Source organism: Ceratotherium simum, chromosome 39 (assembly GCF_057802395.1).
Source record: "Ceratotherium simum simum isolate JZ-2026a chromosome 39, ASM5780239v1, whole genome shotgun sequence".
Lineage (NCBI taxonomy): Eukaryota > Metazoa > Chordata > Mammalia > Perissodactyla > Rhinocerotidae > Ceratotherium > Ceratotherium simum.
In genome coordinates this window covers 9686974-9703198 of record NC_141938.1, presented here as the reverse complement: position 1 = coordinate 9703198, position 16225 = coordinate 9686974, and the positions used below count along the sequence as shown (strand labels likewise).

At 43.1% G+C, this 16225-nt stretch overlaps 1 protein-coding gene and 1 long non-coding RNA gene across 3 annotated transcripts in view; one reads left to right on the top strand and one right to left on the bottom strand.

The window, feature by feature from the left end:
• The window catches only part of LOC147912154 (uncharacterized), a 199621-nt gene that overhangs the window by 37521 nt on the left and 145875 nt on the right, over positions 1 to 16225 (bottom strand). The gene's annotated exons all lie outside the window — the stretch shown is intronic.
• LOC106802447 (adhesion G protein-coupled receptor E1-like) overlaps positions 14018 to 16225 on the top strand; it is a 46104-nt gene continuing 43896 nt past the window's right edge. For both annotated transcript variants that reach the window (XM_087425583.1, XM_087425582.1), the window contains exons 1-2: positions 14018 to 14073; positions 16155 to 16217. In XM_087425583.1, coding sequence (XP_087281709.1) covers positions 14043 to 14073; positions 16155 to 16217 — 94 coding nt within the window. In that variant the 5' untranslated portion in view covers positions 14018 to 14042. The remainder of the gene's footprint in view (positions 14074 to 16154; positions 16218 to 16225) is intronic.

Genomic DNA, 16225 nt, shown 5'->3' with positions numbered 1-16225 from the left:
CAGTTAAAATAATTAGAACTACACATTAGGTATATGAAGAAGATTATAAAGAGATACCAAAGGGCATAAAAGCTCTGATTATATGGAGAGATATACTATATTTGTCACTGAAAACAGTGTTTCAAAGATACCACTTTTCCAAACATTATTCCTATTCCATATACTTAAAATCAACTTTTAAAATGATGCAGTGTTTATTTTATAGACAATAAGACATCTATTTGCAAAATAAAGCACTGGACAATCAACTAACATTATTCACAAGTAAATCACTTTAAGTGGATTATAGGGCTAAAATTAAAAGTAAAAATCCCCAGTGTATAACAGTGGTGGATGACAATGTAGGAGAATATCCATAATCTTAAAGTTAGTAAAGGTATTCTTAATATATATGCTTAAAGATGTCTAGTTTAAAAGAGGAAGGAGAAAAAGTGAAATGGAACGTGATATGCTCTCTGACTTTCTTTTACAGACTTAATCTAGAGAAGAATATTCCAGTCTACAATACTGGATAAAGAAATAGAAATCTGTGGTAATTACACAAATAATGAGAGGACATATTTAAATGGTAGCATAATGTATCAGTTAGCTTCTGCTGTACATCAAACCATCCTAAAATTTGGTGGCTTAAAATAATTTATTTTTTTCTCAAGATTCCATGGAGTAGCTGGACAGTTACTTTGATCCGGACCTACTGGGGGCTCAGCTGGGATTGGATGGTCTAGGATGACCTTACTCACATATCTGATTGTTGACTTGAAGTCACCTGGAGTGATGGAGATGTGCAATCTATCTACACTCATTCACATATTGATGACCTCAGGCTTCCCAAGGGCATCCAGGGAAGGACAAGTACCAACAATGTGCAAGTGCTTTTCAAGCCTTTGCTCGTGTCATTTGCTAATATCCCATTGGCCAAAGCAAGTTACAAGGCCAAGTCCACACAGAGTCAAAGTGGGATGGTACTACCACAACACACAGATGGAGGGAGAGGACTAATGTTGGGCCATTTTTGAAACTTACCACAGATAATTTTAGAAGAAAATTAATCTGAGGTAATATTCATATTTATTTGTGCATTTGAATGCCCAAGGATCATTGTACAAAGCCAAAAGAAATGTAAAGCAATAAATTAACCTCAGATGTAAGGGAAATTTAATTGATACTTAAAGTCTACCTGCAAATATATGGTAGGTTAGGGGCCAGCCCGGTGGCAGTGGTTAAGTTCGCATGATCCACTTCAGTGGCCAGGGGTTCACAGGTTCAGATCACGGGCGCAGACCTACCCACCACTTTTCAAGCCATGCTGTGGCAGGCATCCCACATATAAAGTAGAGGAAGATGGGCATGGATGTTAGCCAGGGCCAGTCTCCCTCAGCAAAAACAGGAGGGTTGGCAACAGATGTTAGCTCAGAGCTAATCTGCCCCCCCCCACACACACAAATGGTAGTTTATTTTTCAGGTGTATGCAAATTCTTGGGAGACCCATGGCAAAAAAGCATGTTTTGATTATTTTCTCCCTGAATGTATTTTATTTCTTAGCAGTTTTGTTGTGTTTCTCTCTGGCCTTAGGAAGATAATGTAGCATTTGGGGGTAAAGATGCAGCCTAAAAGCCCTGCACTCGTGGCCAAGATGGAGAAGGTCTCCACAGCCACCATGACATTGCCCTTGGTGCTGTGGTAGATGGGCAGGAAGGTGACCCAGACACTGCAAAACACCAACATGCTGAACGTCAGGAAAATGGCTTCATTGAAGAGGTCAGGCAGGCTCTGGGCCAGGAAGCCACAGTGAAGCTGCCCAGGGCCAAGGAACCCAGGTGTCCCAGGACACAATAGAAGACAGTGACCGAGCCCTTGTTGCACATGATGATGATGCGTTCATGGTCAGAGTGTGCATCTGTGTCAATGAAGGGAGGAGAGGTTCCCAGCCAGATCCCACAGAGACTGGGTAAAGGAGCAGATGGGAATGATGAAGTTAGGTGCCCCTGACACCAACCACTGCCTCATCCTCCTCCCTGATGCAGTGACATTGAAGGTCACAACCACAGTCATAGTTTTGGCCAAGACAGTGGAAACAGCCACAGTATAAACAAATCCAAATGTGATCTGTTGAAGAATGCAGGTGGCTGTGTTGGGACGGCCGATGAAGAGTAAAGAGCAGAGGAAGCAGAGGGTGAGGGAGATGAGCAGGATGTAGCTGAGAGTCCGATTATTGGCCTTGACTATGGGAGGGTCTAGGTGCTTCACAAAGTTCCCCAGGATCACAGCTGTGAGGACAGAGAAGCACAGAGCTGTGCAGGCCAGGGCCATCCCCAAGGGGTCCTCATAAGCCAGAAAGGTCACAGCTTTTTGGAGGCAGTGATCTCGGTCTCTGTTGGCGTACTGATGATCTGGACACGTCACACACTGATCCATGTCTGGGGAGAGATGCAAAGTGTCATCAGCCCAAGTTTAGTAATTCTCTCTTATTCACAGACCCCCAAATAAGGTTTAGGGGACTCTGAGATATGGGTGATTATTTGGAGAACTGGCTGTTTCAACTTGGGACCTGCTCACTGTGAGCTGAGTCGTCGAGTTGTCACTGATGTGGTGAGTGGGCAGATGGGTATTTGGATCTGAGGGTGAAGTCAGATCTTGCTGACTCAATGGGCATTTCTAGTTCATCAATGGTATCTGAAGCCAGGGAAATGGATGGGATGGCCTAGAAGAGGGTGTGGATGTGGAACAAACGTGGGAGCAGGATTGACTTCTAAGAAGCATCAATTGTTCTGTTAAGCCAGATGAGCAGGATGTAGCTGAGAGTCCGATTATTGGCCTTGACTATGGGAGTGTCTCGGTGCTTCACAAAGACCCCCAGGACCACAGCTGTGAGGACAGAGAAGCACAGAGCTGTGCAGGCCAGGGCCATCCCCAGGGGGTCCTCATAAGCCAGAAAGGTGACAGCTTTTTGGAGGCAGCGATCTCGGTCTCTGTTGGCGTACTGATGATCTGGACACGTCACACACTGATCCATGTCTGGGGAGATATGCAAAGTGTCATCAGCCCAGGTTCAGTCATTCTCTCTTATTCACATGCCCCCAAGGAAGGACATGGGACAAGTTTAAGCAAATTGTCTTCCTTTGTTGCTTTGGACACAAAATGAAAGAATGCTTTGTGGGGAATGATTCCCAATTAATACTTCCCATCTTCTATATGATTAAATAAATAAAGCCATTATTCTTCTCAGTATTTATGTTCATTTTCCTAAGAGCACTTTGTCTCAGAAGAGAGTCAAAGTACCTCCGTATCTCACTGAGTTATACCCGTGTAAGTTATGGCCTGGAGGTATTCATTCCACAGCCCAGCACTCATTGGAAAAACACCATGAGCCAGATAATTTCCTAAGATCCAGGGAAATAGAGATGACCAAGTCATAGACTTCACTCCTGGGGAGTTTCAAAATGACACAATTTATGTGATCCAAAATGACTATAATACATTTCATCTTGATTTTACTTCTACTACTGTTGTTTAGATTCTAGTCACTTCTCTCCTATGTTATCACGAGAACTTTCTAATCTCGCTCCCTGCCCCATTCCAGCATCATGAATGATATTTCTACATGAAAACGGGATCATGTTTATCCTCGATTAAATTATCCCATAAACTCTTAGAAAGACCAAGAAGACACTACATAACCTTGGTCTTGCCAATCTCTGCTCCCTCTGCTCTGATTTTTAAGTATCCTAAATCTTTATGTGGTTCTCAAACTGTTCCATGCCCACTCGTCCCTGTAGGTATCAATGCATGTTTTTTCCTTCTGCTTGAGGCATCCCTGCTTCCTCTGTATGTTCCTTCAAGTCTCTTAGTTTTCACATTTAGAACGGCAATCTGCCTGATAATTTCTGTGGATGGTCTGAGTTAGGGTTGGAGAGTCACTGTTTTCTCCATCCTCAGACAGCCGATTTACCCAACATGGTTTATTGAAAAGTCTTTCATTTCCTCACTACTCTTGAGTGTTTCCTTGTTGTAAATCAGGTGTCCATATATAAGTCCCTATATGACCAGTTTGTACCTGAACTCGCCATTTGCTCCCATTGATTTCCTTGTCTATCCTCATGGTGAAACTACTCTATTGTGATGCTATAATACTTGATGACAGGTATAGTAATTCCTCCCACTCTATTCTTAGTCTTCAAGATCATCTTAGCTATGCTTTTCCTTTTTGCTTTCCATATGAATCTTATCAATTGTAATTTCCAGAACAAAGTAGGTCAGGATTTTCATTACAATTGTGTGAAATCAGTAGATCAATTTGGACAGCATTGACACCTGTAAAACACTGGGTCTGTTCAGCCGTAAAGATTGTTCATCCCTCCACTTCCTTCAGTCTTCTTTTATTTTTCTAAATGCAGTTCTCTAAACTTATGGACAGAAGTCTTTCAAAAATTTCCTTAGATTTATTTCTAGGTATTTCAAACTTCTAAGGTGTTGCGAATGTCATCTTTTAAAATTTAAATTTTGAATGCCTTATGACTGGTAGATGGAAATAAAAATTTGTTTGAATATTAACCTTATATTCAGCCACCACTAAACTCAGTTAATTCATTACTTTATCTGGATTTTATACCTATAAAATAATATCATCTGAAGATGATGTCAGTTTTATTTCATCCCTTCCAATAAATTATTCCTTTTATATCTTTTTCTACCAACATTGCATTAAGCAGGACCTCCAGTGTATGTTTCATAGAAGAAATTAAAATGAACGTTCTCTTATCCTTGATTTCAACACTGCGCCATAAACTTTGATTCTGTAAATACTCTTTATGAGATTGACAGAGTTCCCTTCTATTCCTGATTTTGTAAGAGTTGTTTTTGTTGTTGCTGTTTGTTTTTTAATACATGAATGGGTGTTGAATTTAATGTCCTTTTCTACAGTTGTCGAGATTATTATTTCTCCCTTTTCAGAGACTAGAGTACTGAATTACATGGCATGACCCAAGCTCAGTCATGATATGGCCTTCTTATAAAATATAGCTGGATTTGGAATGCTGATTTGATTTTTATTTAGGATACATGACCTTAATTCAAGAAGGAGAGTGGCCTGTTATAATAGTCAATTACTAAATTGACTAAGGAAGCATTTTGACTCTGCAGGTCTCATCCAGAACCTTTCCTTGGATGAATAACAGACATAACAGAGAGGTAGAGAAAGTCTCTGTAAGGCATACACTCACCTGTCCCATTGGAAATCTCGTTCTCTGGGCAGGGAGTGCAGTCAAAACAACAGAAAGCCTCTCTCTCCTGAGGGCTCTTCCTAAATCCAGGACTACAATTCTCCCTGCATAAGGAGCATGAAGTCTGGAGATAATCAGATACCTGTTGGCAACAGCTGTGACTTTTAACTAATTTTTCTAATAACTAGAATGTTTTAGATTATTGGGCATTTAACAAATATAACTTTTTTTTTTTCATTTTCTGAGGAAGATTCACCCTACGCTAACATCTGTTGCCAATCTTCTTCTATTTTGGTTGTGGATTGCTTCACTCCTTTTCATGGCTGCATAATATTCCATTGTATGGCTGTGTCACGTTTTATTTATCTATTCATCCATTGATGGACATCTAGGCTCTGTTTACCTTTTGGCTATTGGGAATAGTGCTTCTGTGAATGGTTTTTACATTTTTAAATTGTGAAGAAAGTCAAAAGGAGAATATTCCATGACACATAAGAAGTATATGAAATTCAAATTTTGGTGTCCACAGATGTGGCACACAGCCACATCCATCCATAACATCTATGGCTTCTTTCACATTATAACAATGGAGTTGCAACAGCGACCCTATGGCTTGCAAAGTTGAAAATATTTGCTACCTGGCCCTCTACAGAAACAGTTGCTGAACCTTTGGCAAAGGAGTCAGAAGGTTGATTATTAGTCATCTCCTTTGCAAGCTCTGCTTGGATGAAATAATAAAGCTCTGTTGTTTCCTCTTATTATGTTCTCCAACATTTGGGGGCTGCAGCCAAATTAACAGAAAACCTCATTATAATATCCTGTAAAAATAATATATGTACATATTTGTATGCAGTATATAGTAATAGTGATGGTAGCTGATAGATATTTACTGTGTACTTACTACTCTGCTAAATGCTTTTCATGTATTATTTCACTTAGTCCTCAAGATAACTATGTGAAGTAGACATATATTTTTTAGTAAATGAGAAAACTGAGGGTCAAAGAAGCTATCATGTGTTAAGGTCACATATTAAATAGTTGGAGCTGGAATGCAGATGTTATGGGCTGAATTGCATCTCCCCAAATTCACATGTTGAAGCCCTAACCCCGAGGACCTTAGAATGTGACTGTATTTGGAGACAAGGCCTTTAAAGGAGTAATTAAGGTAAAATGAGGTCATTAGGGTGGGTCCTAATCCAATATGAGTGGTGTCCTCATGAGAAGAGGAGATTAGGACACAGACCTGCACAGAAGGGAGACCATATGAGGACACAGGGAGAAGGTGACCATCTATAAGCCAAGAAGAGAGGCCTCAGGAGAAACCAACCCCGCTGACACCTTATCTCAGACTTCCAGCCTCCAGCACCGTGAGAGGATAAATGTCTGTTGTTTAAACCACGTAGACTGTCATATTGTGTTACAGCAGCCCTAGCAAACTAATACTGTGAAACTCATGCTATCTGCCAGAAAAGCCAGTCCTCTAAGCTCACAGAATTTATTGTCCCTTATTTGGAGTGTACCCTTCAGACGTCCCTCTCCTTCTAGAACCTTCTTCCCTCTCAGAGGCTTAGGCCTGGAGGCTCATTTTTTTCTTCTCTAGATTCTTGCAGATCAACTTCCCTGAAATTCTGGCCCCTGAGCCCTGTGCTTGGGGAGCAAATATGATGATGTATTATTTTCTTCTCCAAGCTTCTGCACTTTCACATCTTCCTCTGGTTCTACTTCTGGGAGTGTCTGAAGGTCTAGGGTGACAGTTCCTCTAGCTGTTCCTTCTGCCTTTGAGATGGAATGATAAGTAAGAGCATTCATGGAACTGAGTTTCTGCAGTAATCTGCAGAGGGAGCGTGTGTGTCCAGCAGGGCTTGCAAACACCAGGAATCCGCTCCAAGGGGATGGGAAAGCAAATTGTGACAATTCACACAACAACACACAATGTAGATTGAAAAGAGTGTGGCCGAGCTCTAACTATCGCTGAGGATGGGGTTTCCAAGAAATACTTCTTATCAGTCAGTGTGCAGTTAGGAAATAGAAACTGTACACGTTTTTGTTGTTGCATCTTAATTTTTAAGGAATTATAGCTAGAGGTTGTTTCTTAGCTTTCTAAGGTCAAATGTATTTATCTTTGTGAAATGAGATCAAGCCCCATATGAAAACAAATTTAAGAGACCGCGCTTCTCTGGAGAAACTCAAAACTCATGTCTTTTGCTCCATTTATATAGCATAAAATAATTTGGTCCCTTTATATAGAATGGCAATAAAATAACTTGGCAGAATGGTGGGGACTCTATTTTGGAGCCAATCTCGTCAACTTTATCGAGGGATGATTCGCGTACAACACACAGCTTCCTTTCACAGTGTAAAATTTGCTGTGTTTTGGCAACCTCTGTCACAATCAAGATAAAGAACATTTCCATCATCCCCCTCACTTTCCTCGAGCCTTTTTTCTAATCCATCCCTCCCTCCACTTCACCCTAGGCCACCACTGATTTGTTCCTCCTCTCTCTCCTATATATGGTTTGCATCCTCTAGAATTTCCTATTGTTGGACTGTGTGATGGCTAACTTTATGTGTCAGTTTGGCTAGACTTTGGGGACCAGTTGTTTGGTCAAACACCAGTCTAGGTGTTGCTGTGAAGGTATCTTTCAGATGTGGTTAATATTATATCAGTAGATTTTGAAAAAAAACAGATGGCCCTCCATAATGCGGGTGGGCCTCATCCAATCAGTTGAAGGACTTAAGAGCAAAGATTGAGGTTTCCCAGAGTGGAAGGAATTCTGCTTCCAGACGGTAATGTAGAAATATAGAAATTCTGCCTGAGTGTCCAGCCTTCAGACTCAAGACTAGAGCATCAACTCTCACCTGAGTCTCCAGCCTGCTGGCTTGTCCTACAGATTTTGGACTTGCCAACTCCCACAACTGCATGAGCCAATTCCTTAAGATCTCTCTCTCTCTCTTCTATTGGTTTTGTTTCTCTGGAGAACCCTGACTAGTACAGAAATATTCCAGCATTTACTCCTTTGTGTCTTTTATGTCAGATTTCTTTTCCTCAGCATAATGTCTTAGAGATTCATCCACGTCATTGAGCAAGTCAGCGCTTCACAGTGTAGATATGTCACCTGTCAATGGACGTTTGGGTTCTTTCCAGTGTTCAGTAATCGTGAATAAAGCTGCTGTGGACATTCGTGTGTGAGTCACTCTGTGGAGGTATGTTTCTATTTCTCTTGGATAAATACCATGTGATCCTGTAATCCCACCTATGGGTACATATCCAAAGGAAATGAGAACAGGATATTGAAAAGATATCTGCACCCCCATGTTTATTGCATCATTATTCACAATAGCCAAGACGTAGGAACAACCTATGTGTCTGTCAACAGATGAATGGATAAGGAAGATGTGACATATATATGAGAGAATATTATTCAGCCATGAGAAAGAAGGACATCCTGCCATTTGTGACAACATGGATGGACCTTGAGGGCATTATGCTAAGTGAGGTAAGTCAGACAGAGAAAGACAAGTACTGTATGACCTCACTTATAGGTGGACTCTAAGAAAAGCTGAACTTGTAGAAACAGAGAGTAGAATGGTGGTTTCCAGGTGCTGGGGTGTTGGTGCAATGGGGAGATGTTGTCCAAAGGGTACAAACTTGCAGTTATATGATGAATAAGTTCTGGGGATCTCATGCACAGCATGGTAATTATAGTCAACAATACCATATTGTGTACTTGAAAGTTGCAAAAAGACTAGATTTTAAATGTTCTCACCACAAGAAAGAATTGATAATCATGTGACATGATGGAGATGTTAACTAATGCCACAGTGGTAATCATATTACAACATATAAATGTATCAAATCAATGCATTGTACATCTTAAACTTAAAAAAGTATATGGATATATTTCCATTCTATTTGGTAAATCATGACTTCAGTCCAGCTGCATGTCTATCCTCTACCATAAGATATCACACAATCCAGCTACTAATGAGTTAGTGGCTGGCACCAGGGGTGGCCCCTAGGATCTTGTCTGAGTCTCATAGCCAGTGTCCATTCCGTATGGTCAGTGCCCTGCCCAGACGAGGAATCGTATACTTTGAATATCACCTGTGCAGAAAAATGTTAACATAATTGGGCATTGGTTGCGGTCTGGGAACATGGGCCCTGACACGATGATTTTTGGACATGGGGTTTATTGAGGGAGGGCATTTAGCAGAGGCGGAGTGAGAGGAGCAGGGTAGGACAGAGCGAGGAGCTGAGCAAGGAGGTGGTCTCAGCTGGAATCTAGCCTCAGCCTAATCCCATGTGGAGCCCTGGAGCCTGAACAACACCACCAAGTTGATCTCACCTTGGGGTGAGGGCTGGCTTTTTGTACCTCTGTGACCACCAGTTATTGGCTGTGGGCTGGGTCTGAAAGTTTGTGCAGCTGTTGGACTGGAAAGCAGTCCTCTGGGGAAGGGGAAGCTGTGAGCTGTGAGCAGGCAACACCCCCGGAAGCTGGGAGATGGGTGCACCACCTGCTCAAGGGTGGCTGGACAGGGAGGCATCAACAGTGTCCGCTACAGGGGGCTTCAATTAGTTTAGGATGACTGGGGTTTTGGGGGAGTGGGGAGGCTAGAGGGGGAGACCAGCTTAAGATGAGGCAGGGTCTCGAGTGCCGTATTAATGAGCCTGGACTTCATCCTGAAGGTAATAGGGAGCCATGGGAGGGTTTAGAACACAGAAGGAGCATGGTCAAGTTGGGCAGGGCTTCCCTGGAGCCCCCCACACACAGTGTGAGGATGAGTGACATCTCTGGGGCTCCTCCAGGCTGACCTCTTCCATCTTGAGTGTCCTTATATTTCCCCTTTTCTAGGAAAGTCACAAGGGGTTAGGTTTCTGCAATCGCTTGACTGGAGTGGTTCATTTCCTCCATCCCATCCTTCCCCTTTTTCTCCCCTTACGCCTTCCTTCATCCCTGCAGGACCTCTGCGGTCCAGATTTTATAGCCTTGGTCACCTCTTTTGGGTTTGAAGGGTGAATGGCATCTTGAGTGCTCAATCACTCACCAAGACCCCAGACCCCACCTGTGGTAGGTAGAATAATGTGGCTCCCCACCCCAAGTTGCGCACATCCTAATCCCTAGAATCTGTGAATATATGACCTTACACAGAAAAAGGGACTTTGCAGATATGATTAAGTGAAGGATCTTGAGATGGGGAGATTTTTCTGGATTATCCAGGCAGGTCCAATGTAATCACAAGGGTCCTTTTAAGAGGGAGGCACAAGGGTCAGAGAGAGAGAATAAGAGAAGGATATTGAGGGGGAGGGGGAGAGAGAGAGAGAGAGAGATTGTGATCTATCTATCTGTGTATCTATATATGTATCTATCCATGTTTCTATGTATGTATGTATGCATGTATCTGTCTATCTATCTGTCTGTCTGTCTGTCTGTCTATCTATCTATCGAGATGATGAGTGAGAGAAGGAGGGAGAGGGAGAAGAAGAGAGAGAGAGAGATTCGAAGAGAGAGATTTGAGGAGGCTATACTGCTGGCTTTGAAGATGGAGGAAGGAGTCTTGAGCCAAGGAATGCAGGTGGCCTCCAGAAGCTGGAAAAGGCAAGGAACAGATTCTCCTCTGGAGCTTCCAGAAGGAACACAGACCAGCTGCCATCTTGATATCAGCCTCATAAGACTCATGTGGGACTCTGACTTCCAGCCCTGTAACATAATAAATTTGTGTTGTGTCAAGCCTCTAAGTTTGTGGTGATTCATTATGGCAGCAGCAGAAGACTCATTCATCACTTCATCCCATTCCCATCCCCAGGAGGAATCTGGGCTTGATCAGAAAACCTTCCAATTCCTTAATCTAACCTCCAAAAGTCAACTCTTCCTTCTGTTTCAGACTCCCCACCCATATTCTGATGTTACCCCAATTCTGTTCCTACTTCCTAAATTCCTCTCCATCTCCACAGCCCCTGCCCTAGACCAGACCACCACCACTCTTTTCTCTCTCTTGGATCAGCCTCACTTTCTCCCTGTCTCCCCACCCATGACCACATCCTGTGCAACACCCACTCTACACAGCACAAGTGTTGTAAAACACCAACCTGCCCATTACTCCCTTCCTGAACCTCCTTAAATTGCCCTGAGGATAATGCCTCAACCCTTTCACCTACTTCAGAAGATTCTGGATGAAATGATCTTTGGCGACCTCTTCAATTCAATTGTGGCTGGTACCATGCCTCCTATGAGTAGCTGTAGCCATTTGGCATAGTGGGATAATGATATTGACAACAGTAACTAATACTCTTGAGCATTTAATCTGTCATGCAGGATTTTTTGATTTTCTCACATGAAACCTCAAACCTTATGAAGTTATTATCGTCATTTTACTGATGGGGAAACGTTGCTTCTCAGTGTGTTAGTTACTTCTTGCTGTGTAACAAATTACTCCAAAACTTAACAGCTTTAAACAACATATTTTTATTTTCTTCTACTGTATCGGGGTCAGGCATCTGGAGGTGGCTTAGCTTGGTGGTTCTAGCTTGAGGTCTCTAACGAGGTGGCAGTCGAGCAGAGGGCTGGAGATCTCAGTTCCTCCTCACAGGGGCTTCGCCACTGCACTGCTTGAGTGTCATAACAGCGTGGTGACGGGCTTCCCCTCAGTGAGTGATCCTGGAAAGAGAGAGCACGGAGGAAGCCACAATGACTCTTACAACCTCAGGTGTCTCAGATGTCACACAATGTCACATCCTCCTTTTCCTGTTCATTAGAAGCAAGTCACTAAATCCAGCTCACACTCAAGGAGAGAGGAATTAGGCTCCCCCTCTTGAACGCAGGAGTATCAAAGAATTTGTGGACATCTGTTAAAGCTACCCCATTGGTCTTTCTGCCTCTAGGGTCCACACTCCTGGATGCATTGAACAAGGATTATAGAAGAAAGTGCAAGTCCCAGCATCCCCTCCCAGGTAGCAATGTTACCAGACATTACTGCATCCCTTCCACAGCGATCCTTTGGGACAGGACCTATTGTTATTCCTATTCTCCAGATGAAGAAACTGAGGCCCAGACAGGCAAGTCACCTCCCAAGGTCACTTTGGGAATATCTTGCAGAGTCAGCATTTGATCCCAGGTCTGTCTGACCTCAGACCCTATCACTGTGATAGCCAACACTTGGAGATTTCCTGTGTGCCAGGCTCTGTTCCAGGCACGTCACATATGACCGCTCCTCGGATGTTCATGTCAGCCACACGAAGTGGATCCTCCCATTACTGGGCCCATCTTATGGATGGGAATGTTGGGGCATAGAGAGATTGAGAAGTTGCCCAGGACAACACATGACTGGCAAGCGGTGGAAATGGGATTTGAACCCCCCAGCAAGCTGGTTCCAGAGTCTGCTTTTACCCTCCAGTGCTTCTCAAACACAACACAGCTCTGTTTATCCTCCTTCTTCGTGGAATTTGCTGTATTTTCGTGCTGGCTCTTAACTGCAGCCTCACTGGGGCAGGGTCCCTTGATGAATCTGCTTCAGTGATCATAACTCCAGGATGGGTATCTTGCCTTGCACAGATCAAAAGGGAGAATGCAAAGACAAGTGGGGCTTTTCTTCCCAAGAACTTGGGGCTGGTCTTTCCATCTCACTTTTTAGCTTGTAGCAGATACTCTTGGTGCCTGCCAACCCCCGTGACCCTCAAACCCTCAGGACACACTAGACTGACATCTGCCAGCCATTGCATTTTGTTATCAAGAGTGTTACACTCTGGAACCTCAATCTGTGAGTGACAGGAGCTGGTGGATAAACACCCCAGTTCCCTCGCCCCTCAGTTGGGATAACTCTGAAGAGTGCACTCTATGCTGCCTTCTAGAGGTGCCAGGGAGATTAAGATCCAGTTTCTCACTGTGTAACCTGCTTGATAACACACCTGCTGTGGGCTCTTTCCCTTCCCTATCTCACTTCCCCCCTCACTAGCTGGAGTTTTGGTGGCCCTCTTTGCAGAACTACTCTTACCAGAATTCTTGTCTCAGCCTCTGCTTCTGGGGGACCCGAACTAAGGTGTTACTAGACCTCCATATTTATGAGATTGTGCATGTATGTATGTTGGGTTGGCTTGGGGAGCTGGGAATGGGATGGGAGTGTTGTTGTGCATTGAGGTGATGATGGATATGATCAGATATAGTGGAGAGCTGAAGGCAGATGAGATGATTAAACTCTAGACTTTGGATTCAGAGGGTCCTGGATTCAAATCTCAGGTCCAAGTAATCGTGGACAAGTCACATCTCTTCTCCAACCCTCAGTTTCCTTTTGTAATTTTTGGTAAAATAGGTGGGGGTGGGAATCCCTACTTTATAATGTTGACATGATGATGAAATTAAATTTTGTTGGCAATGTGTCTACACAGTGCCTGGTACATGATGGCTATGGTGGTTATTTTTATGGAGCAGGCTGGGAAGAGACACTTGAGTTTGGGCTTGCCTCATTGGAGTCAAGAGGTGGAAGCCCATTTATCATTGGGTGCAATGGAAGAAGGTGATGAGAGATGGGAGGTAAATGTTGGCGGGGAAAGAAAAAAGAGAGGAGGAGGGAAGGAGAGAGAAATGGAGAGAGAGAACATAGTGACACAGCAGCCAGACCAATTTTTCTTCACAGTGATGAGAGGAGAATATAAGGGGTTTGCCACCCTGTCCTCATTTAGTGGGAGCAACTCAGCAAAAAGGGTCATGATATTCTCACAGTGTTGAGAAATTCCAGCTCCACCCTTGCACTCTTCCTGCACTTCCTGTAATTGAAAACCCAGAGAACAGAGAAAAGGTTCCCCTCTTTGAGTGACAGAAACGCAGCACGATGTGGACCTTCATCTTGCTCCTCTTCTGGGGTGAGTGTGAGGCTGAATGGGGCACTCGGGGAAGCCTGGGCTGGAAACAGGCTGTAGGAAAAAGGGAGGGCCATGGACCGTCCAGCCAAGAGATCATAAATGTGGGTTGGACACTGCAAACACCTTTATTGGGGGACCTTTGACAAAAATCACTCTAGCTCAGGGAATTCCATCCGTCAGAGCAGAATTCCTTTATAGCCATTCACTTGACATGTATTTCCTGAGTACCTACTATGTATCAGGTGCTGTTCTAGGCAGTGAGGATGGAGAAGTGAATAAACAGACAAGGTTCCTACTCTCGTGGGGCTAACATCCTAGTAGGAGGGGGTGGGCAGAAAAGAAGGCACTAACAGTAACAGCAACCACCCACTTACCATCGTTCTAAGTTCCTCAAATATAGAATGCATTCAATCCTCACAGAATTTCTCTGATATTGGGTCATCAATAGCTCCATTTTACAAAGGAGAAAACTGAAGCAAAAGAGATTAAATATCTTGCCCAAGACCACTTAGCTGGTAAGGGGTGGAGTCGGGGTTTAAAACCAGGCAGTCTGGTCCAGAGTCTGTATGCTTTATCGCTACACTATGCTACCCCAAATAATAAACAAAAGCATTTCAGGTAATAATAAGTGCTATGAAAGAAGTTGTTATAGAGTGTGACTGGGGGTTGTATTGAAGGCGGAAGTCAGGAAAGACATTTCTGAGGGGGTTATATTTGTGCTGAGATCAGGACAATGAGATGGAGACTTTCTGTCTGTCCTCTTATTGCTTCTTCTTTAGGCGTCAGTTTATCTTGGTATTGTTTATCTTCTATGTTGTGGTTTCCTTGACATGTCTTGTGAGTTTGGGTCATGGGTTCAAATCTAAGAATGAGGGATCTTTTCTAAGTGACAAGTGTGGGTTTCCTCTGCTGTTGTAGAGTTTCTCCTATTTTATGAAGCAGGAAACTTAGGTATGATGAGATTAAATAACTTTCCTGAGGCCACATGGTCTGTAATTGGTGAAGCCAGATTTTGAAACCCGCATATTTTGATGCCAGATTTGGTATGCTTAAATATGATACTAGGTTGCCTCTGAGATAATTCATGAGTAAGAGAATTTCAGTTAGTGATGGTGAGTTGGAGTGTTGGGAGTTTGGGTCTGTGGAACTGGTTGACTGGAAGTCTTCATCAGAAGGAGCAGATAAGTCATGGACTCCAAATGCAGGAATGCAGGGTTGATGCTTTGGGGTGTCAGCACTGGTATTAGCCATTAGCACCCCTCATTATGCCCTGAAGTCAACCAGCAAAGAGTAGTGATGATGACTTTGATGATGTTGATGGTGAGGGTGATGATAATGGTGGTGGTGGTGGTGATGATGGTGGTGGTGGTGATGATGATGGTGGTGATGATGATGATGGGGGTGGTGGTTGTGATGATGAAGAGGATGATGATGGTAGTGGTGGTGGTGGCAGTGGTGCTGATGAAGATGATGATGGTGGTGGTGATGAAGGTGATGATGGTGGTGATGATGATGATGGTGGTGGTGATGATAGTGATGATGACGGTGGTGAGGGATAAGGATGATGATGATGATGATGATGTTGGAGAAGAACTAAATGCTGGAGGACTACACTGCCTTTTAGATATTTAAAAAAACTAATTGCCCTACCATTTCATGAAATTTTAATACCACAGATAGACTGTACATCTATTTGTGTATTATATGTATATCTATATGTGTATTATACATAAAAGAGTAAGATTTTTTTCATCTTTCCCAAAAGAACCAAGTTTTGCCCTTTTGGGGGAGATGTCATTCCTTTTGAGAATGCGTGTTTTATTGTACGTCTTTGAAAACCGGCTGGAGCTATTTTTGTAATTGAAAAGAAAATGAATACAATCAAAATGAAAAACCAAAATAAAGTGCAGAAAAGCAGGAATGGTGGCTGTGAAGATTACGTGCAATAATGTATGTTTCTCACTCAATTGGGTCTCTCCTGTAAGCTCATCAAACCTGAGGCCATGCCAGGAGTAATTTTTAAGGTTGAGCCCAAAGAGCTTCTTGCTGCTTCACGGTATTTTTCTTTTCTTTCTACACAGGGGGTTGTGGTATATGTAGCTGCGGAATATTTGCATCAACCCCACCGGAATCAGCGGCATGGCGTAAGTTG